At 42.3% G+C, this 19,354-nt stretch overlaps 1 protein-coding gene across 1 annotated transcript in view; it reads left to right on the forward strand.

Moving 5' to 3' along the window:
- The window catches only part of LOC117465662 (serine/threonine-protein kinase OSR1-like), a 74,585-nt gene that overhangs the window by 39,619 nt on the left and 15,612 nt on the right, over positions 1-19,354 (forward strand). Inside the window, exons 4-10 of the mRNA XM_034108618.2 lie at positions 1,190-1,331; positions 9,329-9,384; positions 9,563-9,672; positions 9,928-10,029; positions 10,151-10,284; positions 10,522-10,570; positions 11,840-11,905. Of these exons, the coding sequence (XP_033964509.1) occupies positions 1,190-1,331; positions 9,329-9,384; positions 9,563-9,672; positions 9,928-10,029; positions 10,151-10,284; positions 10,522-10,570; positions 11,840-11,905 (659 nt within the window). The remainder of the gene's footprint in view (positions 1-1,189; positions 1,332-9,328; positions 9,385-9,562; positions 9,673-9,927; positions 10,030-10,150; positions 10,285-10,521; positions 10,571-11,839; positions 11,906-19,354) is intronic.

Genomic DNA, 19,354 nt, shown 5'->3' on the forward strand with positions numbered 1-19,354 from the left:
TCCCTTCAGTAAAATCCATCTAACTGGAGCTGGAGAAAGGGCCTTTGTGTACCCACAATCTAATTTACCCAAACCATGTGAGATTAAACATGAATCATCTGAATGTCCAGCAGGAAGCTTGTGTTTTCATAAATAAGCTTTATTTTAGAGTAGGCTTAGCAAACGAAAGAAGCCTGAGGCGACTTCTCATTGATGCTCATCACATGAGACCAGAAGCATCATCTACCCAGCCTGTTCCCGGACAGTTAGAGGTCCCCTATTCTACTGTCTCATCAATATATCACAGGTCTCAGATATATACAAGCATGTCTCTGATTGGCTGAAACACCAAACAGATCATTGCAGCATTACCCATAATCCCCTCTGTTTCAGCCCTGTTTCCAAAGCGCTGATTCTCTGTCTGTTACTTTAGATGAAAGTAAGGAGCCCCTCCCCACGCCCCTCTGAGAGACATTTGGTTACAAAGAACTCAATGGAGCTCTAGAGGAGATTCAGGTGATAAGGGGGGGGGGGTTACCTTGGTTGCTGATTGGCTAATGGTTACACAAGACAACACATCGTTATGACATCATAAAGTGGCCAAAATCTGATCAGCTCATTTTCAGACAGGTTTTTATAGAAATGGATAAAAAAGAGAGAAAATCTTTGTTCCTGAAACTTTCAGAGTCTCTTTCCACAGAGGGGACACATGTTGATGAAGAAGAGGGGACACATGTTGATGTAGAAGAGACATGAAGAAGAGGGGACACATGTTGATGTAGAAGAGACATGAAGAAGAGGGGACACATGTTGATGTAGAAGAGACATGAAGAAGAGGGGACACATGTTGATGTAGAAGAGACATGAAGAAGAGGGGACACATGTTGATGTAGAAGAGACATGAAGAAGAGGGGACACATGTTGATGTAGAAGAGACATGAAGAAGAGGGGACACATGTTGATGTAGAAGAGACATGGAGAAGAGGGGACACATGTTGATGTAGAAGAGATATGGAGAAGAGGGGACACATGTTGATGTAGAAGAGACATGAAGAAGAGGGGACACATGTTGATGTAGAAGAGACATGAAGAAGAGGGGACACATGTTGATGTAGAAGAGACATGTGAAAGTGGATTCTGCATAATAGGTGACCTTTAAAGAAACACGGTTATTTATTTTATGAATCTCTTTCTTGTGGTTATTCTCCAGGCTCCGTTCTGGACGTGATAAAGCACATCATCTCGCGGGGCGAACACAAGTCGGGCGTCCTGGACGAGGCCAGCATCGCCACGGTGCTGAAGGAGGTTCTGGAGGGTCTGGAGTACCTGCACAAGAACGGGCAGGTCCACAGGTAACAAAACACACGGCCCGCACGTTGCCACGGTAATAAAAACCAACACTGGACTTTCTGTTGACGCTAAACTAAAGCAGAGGCTGTGCCAGACCTCACCTTGGGGTGTTATGGAGCTGAAACGGTCTCTTCTCTGGTGAGCCACTTAAAAACGTCGTAATAATAATATTGTGGCTCCCACCTTGACTATATGGGACGAGAGGAATCGTTTTTTTTATTTGCGTTTGTGTTGCTTTGCTTCTCAAGCACAGAGGCTGATTTTCTGGCAAAACCATAGTTGGATGTTTTCTGGATACAGATTTCCTTTTATTATTACAATTATTACAATTATTAAAAATTATTAAAATTATATGTGTATGTCTCTTAAATGTCCACTATGTTTGTATATTATGTACATGTATGCGGAACTGCTGGACGGAGCCCAGAACAATTGTCCTTTCGGGGACAATAAAGTATATCGTATCGTATCGTATTACCGTGTAAACATTTAAACATGTTATTGGACGAGTAAACCACTAATGCAAACTCTCATGGTGCTCGTAGTTGTACTTTTTACCATAACTGGGTGGGATTTTCACGGCGGCCATGGCCGTCGTAGCCCCTCGGTCTGGCCGTTATGCCCCTCACACTGTTAACATCTCGAAGTTGCTTTAAAAGCGTCAGAACAGCATTATGCTGCGTTCACAACGGACGCGATGCGAATATTCTCATCGCTCTAACCGCTGGAGTTTCACCGCGGCTGTCAGCTGTCATTCAAACGGGACGCGCTGGAGAGGAGGCGGGGCTTATAACCATGTAAATACTGTGGTGGAAACCAACGACAAAATTAAGCTATTTTACCGTGATTTAATTGTAATACACGTTTCAAAATGATGCCGAAGTAACAAAATACTGATAACGGTTAGTAAAAAACATGCTTTGACAAGTGTGCAGACAAGAAGGCGGGAGAAAAACCTTTTAAAATGCGTGTTTTCTGAATGGAGATCGGATCGATCAGGCTAAACTAATGTTGTAGCTGCTCCAAACTCCAACTCACAACAAGGAGTTGATTAAGAGACTCTCGTACACACACACACACACACACACACACACACACACACACACACACACACACACACACACACACACACACACACACACACACACACACACACACACACACACACACACACACACACACACACAGCCTTTTGCATTTCAAAGTATTGCTTGTTCATACAGTTGAATGTTGGAGCTTCACGGTGCACTGCTGAATGATGTATGTGCAGAGTTGGACCCTTGAAGGCTGTTTCTTCTGCTCTGAAATGGAATTGTGTGTGTGTGTGTGTGGGGGGGGGGCAGCAACTTCCAATAGGAGTCATTTGGGGGGGCTCTTGGGAAAAAAGGTTGGGAACCCCTGCTATAGATAGTATAAGTAGAGACGTATGGAATTACACTGTTTCAATTACTGTGTTAATTAAACGGATAATACCTCCGCTGCAGCATTACAGTATCACGTTCAGCTTAATGTGACGGGGTCAGAGTCAAACCTGCCGTCTGATCCCTGCCCCGTGGAAAGAGACATTAATAGAAAAAGCATTTATCACTTCTGCTCTGAGGGGTGGCGTGTGAAAGAGGTATTCCCTCTGCACTGAGAATCATTGACGTCGGTGTCTGCTAATGTAGATATGGATGTGTAATCTGGATCATATGGGGAGGGGGTGATTGTGATTTGATTTTCGGATGTGTAAAACAATAATACAAAAATGTAAGCAGTGTCAAATTAATATACAAAAATATTACTGATTCTAAATTATATATAAACAAATAATCTACTGACTCACACATCCGAAAAGGGGTGGGAAGAAGATTACACTTATTTAATCCCCCCCTTCGCCCAAAACTCAATTCTTAACATATATATATTTTTCTTCTTTTCTTAAAGAAATACATTTGTTATTGAGAAACAAAAACTTGTATCTTGTTAAAAGCATGTCCTTATACCTGTTTTTAAACCGTTTTACGTTAGGACATCCCTTGGTGAGACTTAACGAGGGGGGAGAAAGTCACATGACTGCTCCATCCCGCAGAAAAGCAATTAGAGCCTCGCAGCCGAACTGTAGCCTCGACCGGAGACATTTACCACCCGAGAGAGAAGTGCTCCACCTCCACATTCACAGAGACACGTGTCCTCTAAGCAGAGAGGGCAACACATCCTTTCCTCAAGTAGAAGTACAGATACTCGTGTTTCAAAATACTCTGGTGAAAGTAGAAGTACTGACTAAACTTCTTTACTCAAGTGAAAGTAAAGAGGCTTTGAAATGTACTTCAGTAAAAAGTACCCATAGCTAGCAGCTGTTTTAAAGAGTACCTGACCTCCCTTTATATCAATAGAACAATAATGTCATTGTTAGCTAATGAATGTTTCCATGCTGAACAACGGCAACATGACAACGTTTCCATTGGTCCCTCTTCTTTAGAGAAGACCAGGAAGTGATGGATACACGGATCGTGTTCCAACCAATAGGCACGCAGTGACTCTAAAGAATAATGATCACGCCCCAACACACATTCAGACTAAAGGAACCAGCTGTTTGGGAAATGAGAGAAGTAGAAAGTACAGGTATTTGAGTTCAACATGAGAGAAGTAGAAAGTACAGGTATTTGAGTTCAACATGTAAGAAGTAGAAAGTACAGGTATTTGAGTTCAACATGTAAGAAGTAGAAAGTACAGGTATTTGAGTTCAACATGTGAGAAGTAGAAAGTACAGGTATTTGTGTTCAACATGTAAGAAGTAGAAAGTACAGGTATTTGAGTTCAACATGTAAGAAGTAGAAAGTACAGGTATTTGAGTTCAACATGTGAGAAGTAGAAAGTACAGGTATTTGTGTTCAACATGTGAGAAGTAGAAAGTACAGGTATTTGTGTTCAACATGTGAGAAGTAGAAAGTACAGGTATTTGTGTTCAACATGTAAGAAGTAGAAAGTACAGGTATTTGAGTTCAACATGTAAGAAGTAGAAAGTACAGGTATTTGTGTTCAACATGTGAGAAGTAGAAAGTACAGGTATTTGTGTTCAACATGTAAGAAGTAGAAAGTACAGGTATTTGTGTTCAACATGTGAGAAGTAGAAAGTACAGGTATTTGTGTTCAACATGTGAGAAGTAGAAAGTACAGGTATTTGTGTTCAACATGTAAGAAGTAGAAAGTACAGGTATTTGTGTTCAACATGTAAGAAGTAGAAAGTACAGGTATTTGAGTTCAACATGTAAGAAGTAGAAAGTACAGGTATTTGTGTTCAACATGTAAGAAGTAGAAAGTACAGGTATTTGTGTTCAACATGTAAGAAGTAGAAAGTACAGGTATTTGTGTTCAACATGTAAGAAGTAGAAAGTACAGGTATTTGAGTTCAACATGAGAGAAGTAGAAAGTACAGGTATTTGAGTTCAACATGTAAGAAGTAGAAAGTACAGGTATTTGAGTTCAACATGAGAGAAGTAGAAAGTACAGGTATTTGAGTTCAACATGTAAGAAGTAGAAAGTACAGGTATTTGAGTTCAACATGTAAGAAGTAGAAAGTACAGGTATTTGAGTTCAACATGTAAGAAGTAGAAAGTACAGGTATTTGAGTTCAACATGTGAGAAGTAGAAAGTACAGGTATTTGGGTTCAACATGTAAGAAGTAGAAAGTACAGGTATTTGAGTTCAACATGTGAGAAGTAGAAAGTACAGGTATGTGTGTTCAACATGTAAGAAGTAAGTGATGTGTGTCTGCTATGGGAAAACCAAAATGTTGCGTAAATCGAACTACAATGAAAACAGCAGGTAATCATGGCTGATACTTAGAGACTTGTTGGTCATTTCGCTCCGTAAGAATCCTCCTGAGCAACCTAGATTTCGCCAGACGAATCAGAGGAAATCCGTGTGAAGATTGAATGATTGTTCCTCTCTTTTGTGTGGAGCTTTAAGTCGTTCTCACCTCTTAACCTCCCGTCTTCTGGAGCTATGGGAGGCAGATTACTGGATGGGAGCTTCAGTAATAATCAGCTAATGGCTGCGGTTATGTCGCCTCTGGGAGATCCTTTGGTGGAGAACTGACGAAACAAGATCTACAATTGATCTGATGAGATGAAACTCAGCAGAAAGGAGAAAGCAATCAAAGCAGAGAAGCTAAGGGAAGTTGTTTTTGAGGAACGGGAGGTATTTTAGGAGACCCTTTGGGTGTCTCGTAAAGCCTCTTTTCACCAGGATGTGATGTCACACGAGGTGCCGGAGCTGCCAGATGAGGAGCATCAATCTTCCTGACACTTTTCATACCGATCTGTTCCCACCTGGCTACCATTTCAGCAGATCGTAAATATGTGTAGGCCGGTGCAGTCCATAGTGCTTCACATAGACATTTCACAGGAAATTGATATCACACAGAATACCAGTAAAATACATCAAAACAAACTACAAATATCATGGAGTAGACATATATAACAAATACATTTAGATTAAACGATGAAATTGTACATTAAAGTAGATTTATTCAAGTACTGTACTTAAGTACAATCTTGAGGGGTTTTATTTGAGTATTTCTTACTTCTACTCCTCTACAGTTCAGAGGTACATGGTGTACTTCTCCTCCACTACATGTATTAATACCTTTAGTTACTTCACAGATGTGGATGAATGATGTGAAATATAACCAAGTGTTAAATCAGACTTTAGTTCCACCTGGAGTAAATTCACCAGCTACCCTGCAGTCTACAAAGTACTTCAGACTAGCTGCACCTCCACCAGCTACCCTGCAGTCTACAAAGTACTTCAGACTAGCTGCACCTCCACCAGCTACCCTGCAGTCTACAAAGTACTTCAGACTAGCTGCACCTTCACCAGCTTTGAGAACACTTTCATGATCAATCATTATAAAACATATCATAGATATTATTCTGAAATGGACCAATCAAACAATGACTACTTTCACTGTCTTTCACTATATTTTGATGAGAATACTTTTCTACTTTCACTTGAGGAACGTTTTGAATGCAGGACTTTTACTGTAACAGAGTATTCCTACACTCTGGTACTTCTACTTTTACTAAGTACAAGATCTGAGTACTTCTACTTTCACTCAAGTACTGTACAAGATCTGAGTACTTCTACTTTTACTACAAGAACAAGATCTGACTACTTTTACTCAAGTACAAGATCTGACTACTTCTACTTTTACTCAAGAACAAGATCTGACTACTTCTACTTTTACTCAAGAACAAGATCTGAGTACTTCTACTTTTACTCAAGTACAAGATCTGAGTACTTCTACTTTTACTCAAGTACAAGATCTGAGTACTTCTACTTGTACTCAAGTACAAGATCTAAGTACTTCTACTTTTACTCAAGTACAAGATCTGAGTACTTTTACTCAAGAACAAGATCTGAGTACTTCTACTTTACTCAAGAACAAGATCTGAGTACTTCTACTTTTACTCAAGAACAAGATCTGAGTACTTCTACTTTTACTCAAGTACAAGATCTGAGTACTTCTACTTTTACTTAATCTATAAAGAAGTAATTCAGCAGAGGTGGGAGAAGTACTCAGATCTTAAGTAAAAGTGGAAGTACTCAGGTCTTGTTCTTGAGTAAAAGTAGAAGTACTCAGATCTTGTTCTTGAGTAAAAGTAGAAGTACTCAGATCTTGTACTTCTCCCACCTCTGCTGAATTACGTCTCTATGGGAGTTAAACTGCAGTTTCCTCTCAACTACAGTATTTCTGTGATCTTGCATTGTGCCTCCTCCTCCTCCTCCTCCTCCTCCTCCTCCTCCTCCTCCTCCTCCTCCTCCTCCTCCTCCTCCTCCTCCTCCTCCTCCTCCTCTCCATTGAATGTTAATGACTGTCTGCAGCCTTTCCCTCGGAGCATCACAATCTGCTGCAGTAAACCAAAGCCTTCGTGCTTTTTGAATGATCACCTCGACCTCTCTTTGTGAACGATGACACGCCGTGGGTTCAGTGTCAAATCCACATTAAAGCCACAAGATACTGTTTCTCAGTGTAAACGATGTCATTGGTGAATTTAAAGCTCATTAGTATAGAGATGTATCTAAGTGGTGAGTAATGGTCCTAATTCACATGGTTCTTCAACCAGTCAACTTTCTGACATGTTTCCAGAAGCATCCTCAGCTATCGTTCGCGCCAAATGTTAGAAGAAATATGATAAATTATCGTTGGCGTGGCCTGAGCTGAACCCATTGAAATGCAGCTCATCATTTAGATAGATCTTTAATTAATTAAATTCTTTGCTAACCCCTGACTCACAGGAAGCCGTGACTGGACCCACTGAGAGAGGACCTTTCAGCCTCAGGTGGTCCTCCTCTGTGCAACCCTTAAAAAGCAACTTTTCAAATGACCAGGCGTAAATCACCCACACTGACGCTCAAGGTGGAGGACGAGCGCGTGCTTCTTCTTTCTAAGCACCAAGCCGTGAGAGGCAGAAACTGGAACACAAGGGCCGTTTCTCGATGTCGAGTAAAGCTGCTCCAGAGCCACTATTTCAAGCATACTACGTCATCGAGTGGCGCCGAATCACTGTTTAAACGCCCAGCATACATGTGCTACCAAGCAAGCCTCCTCGACAGTGAGGAACGGCCACTGTGACCTGAAAGCACCTCGCTGCGATGTCAGGACAGTAAAAAGTCTTTCCAAGCCACGAGCAAAAGCCGCCACGTCTGTTCTTCATCCCCTTCCGCTGAATCATCCCTCGATACATCATTCAACTCGGCTAGACCTTATCAAAGTTTGGAGACATGTAGAACACAGACACTCTTTCCTCCCTGAAAACACTTAAGTCTGAATAGTGGTATCATCCCTGCAGATATTTGCCCTCCACTGGGAATCCGCATGCTTTGCTTCTTTCAGCCGAAGGTCCTAATATGTCCCGTATGCTGCATTCCTCCCGCGAGGCTCACGGTGTGCCACTCCCTGTCACTGTGAGATCTGCTGTGACACTGCTCGCAAATAATCTCACACATTCACGATCGAACACCTGAACCCTAACTTTGCGAACTCTTAAAGAAGCCCTGTTGTGCTTGTCTCCATTTCCTGTAGTGTGTTATATCGGTTTGGTCGTGCATGTCTGAAAAGGCTCAGATCCCTGTGTGTTAAACTACAGACGCCACCATTGTCTCCCTTTTTGCTTCCAAACCTCATTAAGTCATTAAAATATTGGGATCCTTGGATTGTTACAGCATGCATTTCAAAGTTGTCAGCATGCTTCAGCAGTATTACTGTCTGGGAACAAGAATATCTCCAAACCACAATTGCCTCTGCAGCATTTAACCCCCCGGTGTATCTGCTATAAGTCTATAAGGATTAAATTATACACCAGATAAAGTGGGGCTTTGTTTCTGGGAAGCTGAGTCATCTCCAAAGCATACTCCAACGACACATCTATTTTTACTTTCATTGAGAGCCATTTGTTATCTGGAAATATCCCACAGCATGTGTCTTTCAGGGCAATCTGACATGACTCTACCGCCCCCACCTGGCAGCAGGAGGAACTGCACCTCTTCTTGTCAGTCCAGTTTTAAGAGGTGATTCTGTTTTAGTGCTCCGGGGGTTGTGTGTCGAATCCCTCCTCCCATTATTCTCTTTTAAAAAGCTCTTCCTGAAAAGCCTGGATATCGTCTGCGACACCGCTGCCATCCTCGCCTTTTTATTCCCTCGTCTTCCACTTGACCCTTTCCACTTTCATCACTGAGAGTCTGTCACTATGACAACAGTGTCTTGCTGGTGTGGAGGCAGACAGACCCCAACAAATGAAGTACAGACTGTCTTGAGTAGCTAATACATCTAAAGTAAGAGTAGCGGAAAGATGAATCCTATTTCAATACGCTAAGGAGGAGAAGCGGTGGGTCTTCAGAAGGGATTTAAACATCTCTAAAAAGTAAAGGCAATATACTAAGGTAGCGTAAACTCAGGTAATATTTCAAATAACTTGTGTCCTTTTTTTAATGTTTGAATTCTTGTCTTTCACAGAGATGTTAAGGCTGGAAACATTCTCCTCGGAGACGACGGTTCAGTGCAAATTGCAGGTATTTACCCGCCAACACCAACCTAGATTTAACATGTCTGTTTTTGTTTGTTTGCAGCCCCTATTAAACTGCCAAGTGCCCATGGTGTATGTGTGCCTAGGAAGCCGGAGGAAAGCGAACCCTTACTGACTTCCTGCTTCAGGTCCTTTCTCATGAATACTCTGTTTCCCTTCTTCAGATTTTGGCGTCAGTGCCTTTCTAGCAACAGGTGGTGACATGACGAGGAATAAAGTGCGCAAGACGTTTGTGGGAACGCCGTGCTGGATGGCTCCCGAGGTCATGGAGCAGGTTGGTGCCAAGTTACAATTATTGACAACAGAAAACTCACAACTTGTATCAAATAAAATCTATTTAAATTGGTCAAAAAGCTGCTGTTTTTTCTTCAACTGACACTATTGTCAAAATTGAAGGCCTAAAGTTTATCATCTCTCGTTTGTAAGCCTATTATAAAGGACAGTATTTTGTACTTTAAATCCGACGTTGTCTACTTTTTTTTGTCCCTCATTTCAATATGAGATAAAGATTATGTTTCTTTTTCCACAGGTGAGGGGTTACGACTTCAAAGCAGATATCTGGAGTTTTGGGATCACAGCCATCGAGCTTGCCACGGGGGCCGCACCTTATCACAAATACCCTCCGATGAAGGTGAGGACACTGTGGCGCTTTCCTACTTAATGAGTTAGCGACATGGAACACATGCCATCTTTGACTTCCTGCTCACGAGATGCCAAAGGTCGGTGACATTTGAGTAATGCCGTGTCTCCAGGTCTTGATGCTGACGCTGCAGAACGACCCCCCCGCTCTGGAGACCGGCGTCACGGACAAAGAGATGGTGAAGAAATACGGCAAGTCCTTCAGGAAGATGATCTCCATGTGTCTACAGAAGGACCCGGAGAAAAGGTGTGGATCGTCTTTACCTCTCAAAGTCTACTTTATTGTCAATCTTTCAGTGTGTGTGTGTACAGACGGAGAGATCGAAATACCGTTTCCCACAATCCCGAATACAATAACAAAGATATATAAAGAAAGATGTACAATCCAAAGACACATTTAGACCTAAATAAAGCACAACAATCAATATACACAAAAGAACAGTCACTTCAATAACTCGTTTGTTCTCTTTCTGCTGTTTTCCAGGCCGACTTCCATAGAGCTGTTGAAGCATAAATTCTTTCAGAAAGCAAAGGTAGGTTCTTCTTTAGCCCGCTGCGGACCAGCGAGTCGGCGTTTTAATCCTGCTGATAAAATAGCATCTGAAGAGTTTAAAAGGAAGCTGCTATTTGTAGGTTGTTTATGAATCATAATGCATCACAAGATGAACATTAACCAACTACTCTCCCTGAGGTGTTTGCTTTTGGAGATAAGCAGTGAAACTCCAGCTCTGGCTGCACACCACCCTAAAAACTGGGACAACTAGAGTGCCGACTCAGCACGTCTCACTGCACAAACACGATCTGATTGGTTTGCCTTTCTCTGGACCTGCAGTACACTGTGTGGCCAGCAGAGGGCAGGCGTTGTGCTTCTTTTCATGGACGTATAATAAGAAGGTTATTTTAGATAAGGTACACATTTAAATTAATGAGAAACCCTGCAGATGGGATTAAAATGGCTGTCGAGCAATCGGTGATTATTGATTTGCTCAGATTCAACGTTTTATTGTCACGTGCAGGAGTTAAAAAGGTGGGGTGGGTAAGTTTGAGAAACCGGTTCGAGATACACTCGAGTTATATTCCATGGAATGCTCGTAACATCCCGATAGCAATGAATATCTGAAGTGCTTTGACAACAAATCGATTAAAATATCTCATCAGTGGAAGCCGTGGCGCAGTAAAAAGCACGACCAATCATCTGAGCCGGCCCGGCTAAAGTAACTGGACGGCCTACCTGCCTGTCAGCCCACCATCTGGGCACGAACTTCTCCCGTGCCCTCATTGGTCATGTGCGCGTTCGTGTGTGTTGGAGGAGGGGCTCTGTGAGGAAGTGGCAGATTCTTTCCGGCTGTGTATTTTCAAATTCTAGCGCACTCGAGCTGGTTTCTCCAAAATGACCTACCCCACCTTTAAGTAGACTATAAGCATGCATGATAGATAAAGCTAAAACAAAATGTAAATTAAAATACTGTACAGAATCTGCGTATACTGTATGTCACTGTTGGTAACACAAGCGAAAGTGGATTTGATATACAAAAAGACTTTACCAGAAGTAATTAGGTTTCAGATGAGATTTGAAACTAAAAGGACCTGACCCTCGGTGTGTCTCGCACCTTGAGCGCTGGGCATAAAGGGGGCTTGTTTGATGACCTGACCTACATGAGGTGGAGCCCTATTCTGCAAGGCTTCAAAAGTAATTATTGGATTACATTCACAACTTGACATGAAGCCAGTGTGGCTAGAGTGTTGGTGAAGCACATTGTAGGTCACCGTTTAAATGGACTGATTTCCTTTCCTCCCGACAGACCCATGAATATCTACACGACCGGTTGCTGCAGAGAGCGCCCACAATAACAGAGAGGTCGAAAAGGGTAAGACGTGAGCGGTTTGAATCTACTCTCTTCTTCATGTCTCCTCTACATCAACATGTGTCCCCTCTTCTTCATGTCTCTTCTACATCAACATGTGTCCCCTCTTCTTCATGTCTCTTCTACATCAACATGTGTCCCCTCTTCTCATGTCTCTTCTACATCAACATGTGTCCCCTCTTCTCATGTCTCTTCTACATCAACATGTGTCCCCTCTTCTTCATGTCTCTTCTACATCAACATGTGTCCCCTCTTCTTCATGTCTCTTCTACATCAACATGTGTCCCCTCTTCTCATGTCTCTTCTACATCAACATGTGTCCCCTCTTCTTCATGTCTCTTCTACATCAACATGTGTCCCCTCTTCTTCATGTCTCTTCTACATCAACATGTGTCCCCTCTTCTCATGTCTCTTCTACATCAACATGTGTCCCCTCTTCTCATGTCTCTTCTACATCAACATGTGTCCCCTCTTCTTCATGTCTCTTCTACATCAACATGTGTCCCCTCTTCTTCATGTCTCTTCTACATCAACATGTGTCCCCTCTTCTTCATGTCTCTTCTACATCAACATGTGTCCCCTCTTCTTCATGTCTCTTCTACATCAACATGTGTCCCCTCTTCTTCATGTCTCTTCTACATCAACATGTGTCCCCTCTTCTTCATGTCTCTTCTACATCAACATGTGTCCCCTCTTCTTCATGTCTCTTCTACATCAACATGTGTCCCCTCTTCTTCATGTCTCTTCTACATCAACATGTGTCCCCTCTTCTTCATGTCTCTTCTATATCAACATGTGTCCCCTCTTCTCATGTCTCTTCTACATCAACATGTGTCCCCCTTCTTCATGTCTCTTCTACATCAACATGTGTCCCCTCTTCTTCATGTCTCTTCTACATCAACATGTGTCCCCTCTTCTTCATGTCTCTTCTACATCAACATGTGTCCCCTCTTCTTCATGTCTCTTCTACATCAACATGTGTCCCCTCTTCTTCATGTCTCTTCTACATCAACATGTGTCCCCTCTTCTTCATGTCTCTTCTACATCAACATGTGTCCCCTCTTCTTCATGTCTCTTCTACATCAACATGTGTCCCCTCTTCTCCATGTCTCTTCTACATCAACATGTGTCCCCTCTTCTCATGTCTCTTCTACATCAACATGTGTCCCCTCTTCTTCATGTCTCTTCTACATCAACACGTGTCCCCTCTTCTTCATGTCTCTTCTACATCAACATGTGTCCCCTCTTCTTCATGTCTCTTCTACATCAACATGTGTCCCCTCTTCTTCATGTCTCTTCTACATCAACATGTGTCCCCTCTTCCATGTCTCTTCTACATCAACATGTGTCCCCTCTTCTTCACTCTCTACATCAACACGTGTCCCCTCTTCTTCATGTCTCTTCTACATCAACATGTGTCCCCTCTTCTTCTGTCTCTTCTACATCAACATGTGTCCCCCTCTTCTCATGTCTCTTCTACATCAACATGTGTCCCCTCTTCTTCATGTCTCTTCTACATAACATGTGTCCCCTCTTCTCATGTCTCTTCTACATCAACATGTGTCCCCTCTGTGGAAAGAGACTCTGAAAGTTTCAGGAACAAAGATTCTCTCTCTTTTTGATCCATTTCTAAAAAACCTGTCTGAAAATGATCTGATCAGATTTTGGCCACTTTATGATGTCATAACGAGTTTTGTTTTTGTAACCATTAGCCAATTACAACCATGGTAACCCCCCCCCCCCCCCCCCCCTATCACCTTAATCTCCTCTAGAGCTCCACCGAGTTCTTTGTAACCAAATGTCTCTCAGAGGGGCGTGGGGAGGGGCTCCTTGTTTTCATCTAAAGTAACAGACAGAGAATCAGCACTTTGGAAACAGGGCTGAAACAGAGGGGATTATGGGTAATGCTGCAATGATCTGTTTGGTGTTTCAGCCAATCAGAGACATGTTGTGTCCTCAGGTACGCAGAGTCCAGGTTCAAGCGGTCGGCTTCATAAAACGGAGGATGGAGAGTGGGAGTGGAGCGACGACGAGCTGGACGAAGAGAGTGAAGAGGGCCAAGCAGCCATCGCTGCCTTAAGGGTGAGAGACACAGCAGCCCTCAGACAGGAAGTTACTAAGCCCCCGACAGGAAGTTCATTCAAGATTCAAGGCTTTTATTGTCATTAGCACATGAGCTACAGTGTAGATACGGCAATGAAAAACTGATGTCACAGGCTCCTCCAACCGTAACAAAATAATGCAAGTAAATTCAAATAGAATAGAAGTAGTGCGAGGAGAGTCTATATACAAGTCTAATTATTATTAATAATATATATATATAGTCGAAGAGATTCAGAACAATGGTTGCGTCAGTTCCCGTTTCTGTCTGTTGTGTCCCGAAGCTCGCCCTGTATTTTCAACCTCTATACGATGTTTAAAGTGTCATTCCCATGTCTGTGCAGTAGCATGTGTGTCCTTTGTCTCTCTACTGAGTGTGTGTGTGTGTGTGTGGTGTGTGTGTGTTTGTGTGTGTGTGTTTGTGTTCTGTCTGACGGCCAAGGAGAAGCAGGTGAAGCCTGTTAGTGCCACCAGGCGACAAGTGCGCTTCACCCTCCCTCTGGAGCTGCCCACACACAGGGTTGTTCACTCGCACCACGATACAGATGGCATTCCCCTAACAAGGAAGCACTCTCAAGCACGTTAGCTTTAGCGGGCGGGCAACACTTGATAAGGAGGTTGTTGTTAGAGATTCAAAGGCTTTATTGTCCTATGCAGAGGACAGTGTAGATATGGAAGTATTAGTTCCAGGGCTCCTCCAACAATGCAACATATTATATATAGGACTTAAAACACATAGTAGTGATAGTAATATTGCAAGACGAAACCGAGTAGGATAAAATAGTGCAAGATTATGATTATAAGTCCACATAACTACATTCATACATTTGTTAGATACTCTTTTTTAAAGACGTGAGAGTACCTTTCCTGGAAGCCATCTGTATTTCCATCCCTCTTTCTAAATCACTTGTAATTAATACTGACCCGATCTCACGGCTAATGACTTATCAACCCCGTTTTTAATTACAGCACTAATTACTAAGGGATTCAAATTTGACCAAATCTCTTCTGCTTTGATGCTTTTCTGGAAAAAATGGGCTCTTTTGGTTTTGCTTCTGATGCTACTTGTTGGCGACTGAACTTCCTTCTCCTACACCGGCTTTATTAGTAAATATTCATACAATAACATCCTGAACATGCAGTCACTTTTTAAATCGGAGCGCCGATTCACCGCCTCTCAGGTTGTTTATTTAGGTCTGCAAGGCTACGTTTCTAGTTGGTTTCAAATCTTTATTTTAGTTGAAAATGAACACTTTAGCCGCTTTCACACCAAGTACTTTGCCGCACTTAGTTCCTAGCTCTTAGTTCCTAGCTCTTAGTTCCTAGCTCTTAGTTCCTAGCTTAGTTCCTAGCACTTAGTCCCCCATGGAACTAAAGAGCCGATCGCGTTCACACCGGAATAAGTCCCTGAGGGAAGATTAGGCAAATGAAGCCGCTAACGTCACTACTACTTCTTCTTCTTCTTCTTCTTCTTCTTCTTCTTCTTCTTCTTCTTCTTCTTCTCTTCTTCTTCTTTCTTCTCTTTTCTTCTTCTTATTCTTCTTCTCTTCTTCTTCTTTCTTCTTTCTTCTTTTTGATTCTTCTTCGTCTTATTCTTTTCTTCTTCTTCTTCTCTTCTTCTTCTTCTTCTTCTCTTCTTCTTCTTCTTCTTCTTATTCTCTTCTTCTTCTTCGGGTTTACTGGCAGTCCGCAAACCACTTCACGGCGTATACTGCCGCCCGGAGTCCCCGGCCGGAAGTCCCCGGAGTTTCTGGCGATTTATTCGGAAGGCTTCAGTAGAAGCTTTCCGAGTAAATCGCCAGAACGCCGACACCTCCTCATCTCCGCCGCTCCCATGTTTTTTTTTTTGCCATAAGTTAGTAAGCCATAAGCGTCTTTGGGTTCAAGAAAAAGCGCTATAGAAATAAAATATATTATTATAAATTATTATATATATATTAAGTTATTCTCTCTCCATTGGTGCGCTGGGCTAATGCTAATGCTAACAATGGTAATGCCAGCAAATAAAATGGTGGCTTCACAAAACTTTTCCGAGTTTTACGGGGCGTGGTTTGCAATCCGCCCACCAATCAGAAATTGGAACTTTTTTCTCCCCAGGAAAGCACCACCTCAATAGCAGGCACTAAAGATGGGTGAAAAGGTTCCCATGAACTAAGTTCTCTTTTTGGTGTGAACGCAAAATCCCAGGAGCTATCGGAACTAAACGGGAAAAGTACTCCGGTGTGAAAGCGCCTTTTGACCCTCTGTATCTTCATTTTTTGTTCACTTATGCTGTTTCTCTGCTTTTCAAACTCAAACTAAAAACAGAATTGCTATAGAATATATATTTCACTCGTTTACAGCTCAGATTAGAATTAGCATCATGATATAATTAGATAGGAATCAGTTTTTTTGGCTTATTATTGATGTAAATATGGAGATACAGATACAGTTGTGGTCAAAAGTTTACATACACTTGTAAAGAAGGGACATGTTACCCAGTGGCGGATTTAGGATTGTAGGAGATCCGGGGCTTTGCCACCATTTTGAAGTTGTTGAGCGGGGGGGGCTCAAACTGTGGACTCGCCGGAGCCTCGCAGCAGGGGTAGTACGCAGACTACTGTCCCGCAGCTGCTGCCTCTCTGTTGGACTCCGGTACTGCACATTACTCACGAGACGTTTCTCAGTGAAACATTCGGGGCTTGAGCCCAAGTAGCCCCCCCCCTAGCGCCGCCACTGATGTTACCAACTGTTATCATTGCTGTATGTATATTTTTGACCGAGCAGATTTTTATCACATTTTCAGAAGACCCATTATAAATTCATAAAAGAACCAAACTTCATGATTTTTGTTTTGTGGCAAAGTAGTATGTGCTCTAATCACAGAAAAATAAGAGTTGTAGAAGTTATTGAAAAGTCAAGAAAGTCATGAAATACATGTTCTTTACAACTTTTGTATATAAGGGGTTGCTGCCCTGTTAGACAATACATAGCTATATCAAACTTCTGTCATTAACACAACATATTGGCACCAAGTCGTGAAGCGAATCTTCCCACAGTTTAGACATCGGTGCATTCGCCTTAAAGGATGACCGATAAATGAGGACAGTAGATGCGTTTTAATCCGTCCACCTCTCTGCTTCCTGTGTGTTCTTTGCATCGTGTGTGTGTGTGTGTGCGTGTGTTATTGCTTTTCTCTCCAGCGTCACACCGATATCCTCTCTGAGTGTTGTATTCTTCTCTCTGTCTCCAACAGTCGCCCAGAGTGAAGGAGGGCTCGCAGAACTCGGAGGTGAGTTTTTAGAAGTTATTTCTTTACAGCAGCAGCAGCGTGGTTTCTACACAGCTCATTCTTAGTTATCTGTCTTTCATGTGTCATTCATATCATGTCAGTAGTACAGGTTAAGTATATATATTCTTATGTATATGTTATAACTTGCTTTATATTTTTGGTTATTGTTAATTTGTAAATTGTATATTTTCTACTTTCTCGTTTATTTCTAGTCTTTTTTTAATTTGTATTGTACAATGCCATGTCCTTTTATGCTGCTGCAACACAAACATGTCCCAAATTGGGATCAATACAGTACTATCTTCTTATCTCTTATCTTAAGTGAAGCAGCGATTTAAGTGTAACTCACATTCTGTAGAAGGTGCTGAAAGAAAGGCAGGTTTTCCTATAAATTAAATCATTGTCGATCCTAAACATCTTGGTTTCTTTTTTGGAATATATTTTGTAAAACTATTACCGTACTTTTTGGACTATAAGCCGCGACTTTTTTCCCCATTTTTCTTGTACAGCTAACGGCCACTAGGGAACCTCCTAAATCTATGGATTTTACAGGTAAAATTAACCACCTTTAACACTACGGGCTCTATGACCGGTCCGCGCCCGCCACCTTTAAGCGGCGGGCTCCAGCAGGAAAAGCTGGAGGCCGGAAAAGAGTGAGACAGGTAGCGCGCCAAAGTAAAAGTGGAACCGAGAGACAGAACGAGAGCAAGACAGACGGACAATTTAGCTGCTGCGGCTCATATGTAGGTGCGCTTTATAGTCCGGAAAGTACGGTAGTGTTTATTTAAGACATAGTAACTGTACATCTTAAGTTTGTCTGTCCGAAATGCCTTAAAATAAAAACATTAAAAAGTACGAACATTAGGGAGTGATCAGGACTTCAGTCAAATCTGGCCTATGAGGTTTTACGAAATCAGTCCACTTTCTCCATCTGCCAATCACTAATAGTCCCAGTTTGTGATTGACAGATGGGTTTCTTCTTTTCTAAGGTAAAAAAACGTCTTATTGATATCCATCTTCTCTTTAATGCATTTCTCCAGCAGTCCTTCCAGACTCCAGAGCCTTTAAGCAGTCTGCCCCCCCCGCTGACCCCAGGTCAGGCAGATCTACCTCAGGCTGCTCCACTGCAGCCCCCCACCCAGGCTACGTCTCCCAACACTGCTTCTCTCTCACAGGTGAGCCCCCCCCCCCCCCGACACTCCTGTGGGAGGGTTTATTATGTTTCATCCTGCTCTAAAGTCTGTGTGTGTTGACAGGTGCCAGCCGCCTCAGGAGGCCTCAACTCTCCCATTTTTGGTATTAAGGTTAAGGTGAGTGTTCCTATTGGTGCATACAATAAGAGGATACATAAGAGGATAGGGGCCAACCTTGTTTGGGAATTGTGACTTTTCCCCCCCTGGGAATTCAGATTTTTCTTTTAAGGAATTCTGACTTTTTTTCTGGGAATTCTGACTTTAATAAGAATTCAGATTTTTTTTCTTCTCAGAACTAAAGTACTTTTGATGAGCCCCCTAATCCTTTTCTGTAAATATGTCCAACAGGTTTGATCAACCGATAGATGATCTGCTTAGCTCCTCTAATCTGTCATCTCTTTCATCCCCTCAGGAATCAAAAGAAGGAGCTAAATGACATTCGCTTTGAGTTCATGCCAGGCAGAGGTGAGTGGAGCTTCTGTCTTCACGATATGAAATCCCAACCTGTGTCACAGAGTAGTTAAAGAATGTCTTTAGCGTCTCATGTCTTGGTGGCGGACGCCTCATTTTGGATAATAATCAGTGAGCTGAACGGAAAATAAAAGTGTACAAAGGCCTTCAAATCAATATTTATCAGCCCTGAGAACAAAACGCTGACACACAGCTGTTGGTGTCTAAAGAATTGTATTCAACCTAAAACCTTAAGAGAAGAAAGCTATTTTAACAATCAGAACCAGAGGAAGTGTTTAAACCACATATTATATCCTGTTTCTCATCCTCTCTCAGACACGGCAGACGGTGTTCCCAGGAGCTGGTGTCCGCCGGCTGGTGGACGGGAGGGACTTAGTAATAGGTCAGTGATTTTTTATTAATACCACAGCAACATTT

This window comes from Pseudochaenichthys georgianus, chromosome 20 (genome assembly GCF_902827115.2).
Source record: "Pseudochaenichthys georgianus chromosome 20, fPseGeo1.2, whole genome shotgun sequence".
Lineage (NCBI taxonomy): Eukaryota > Metazoa > Chordata > Actinopteri > Perciformes > Channichthyidae > Pseudochaenichthys > Pseudochaenichthys georgianus.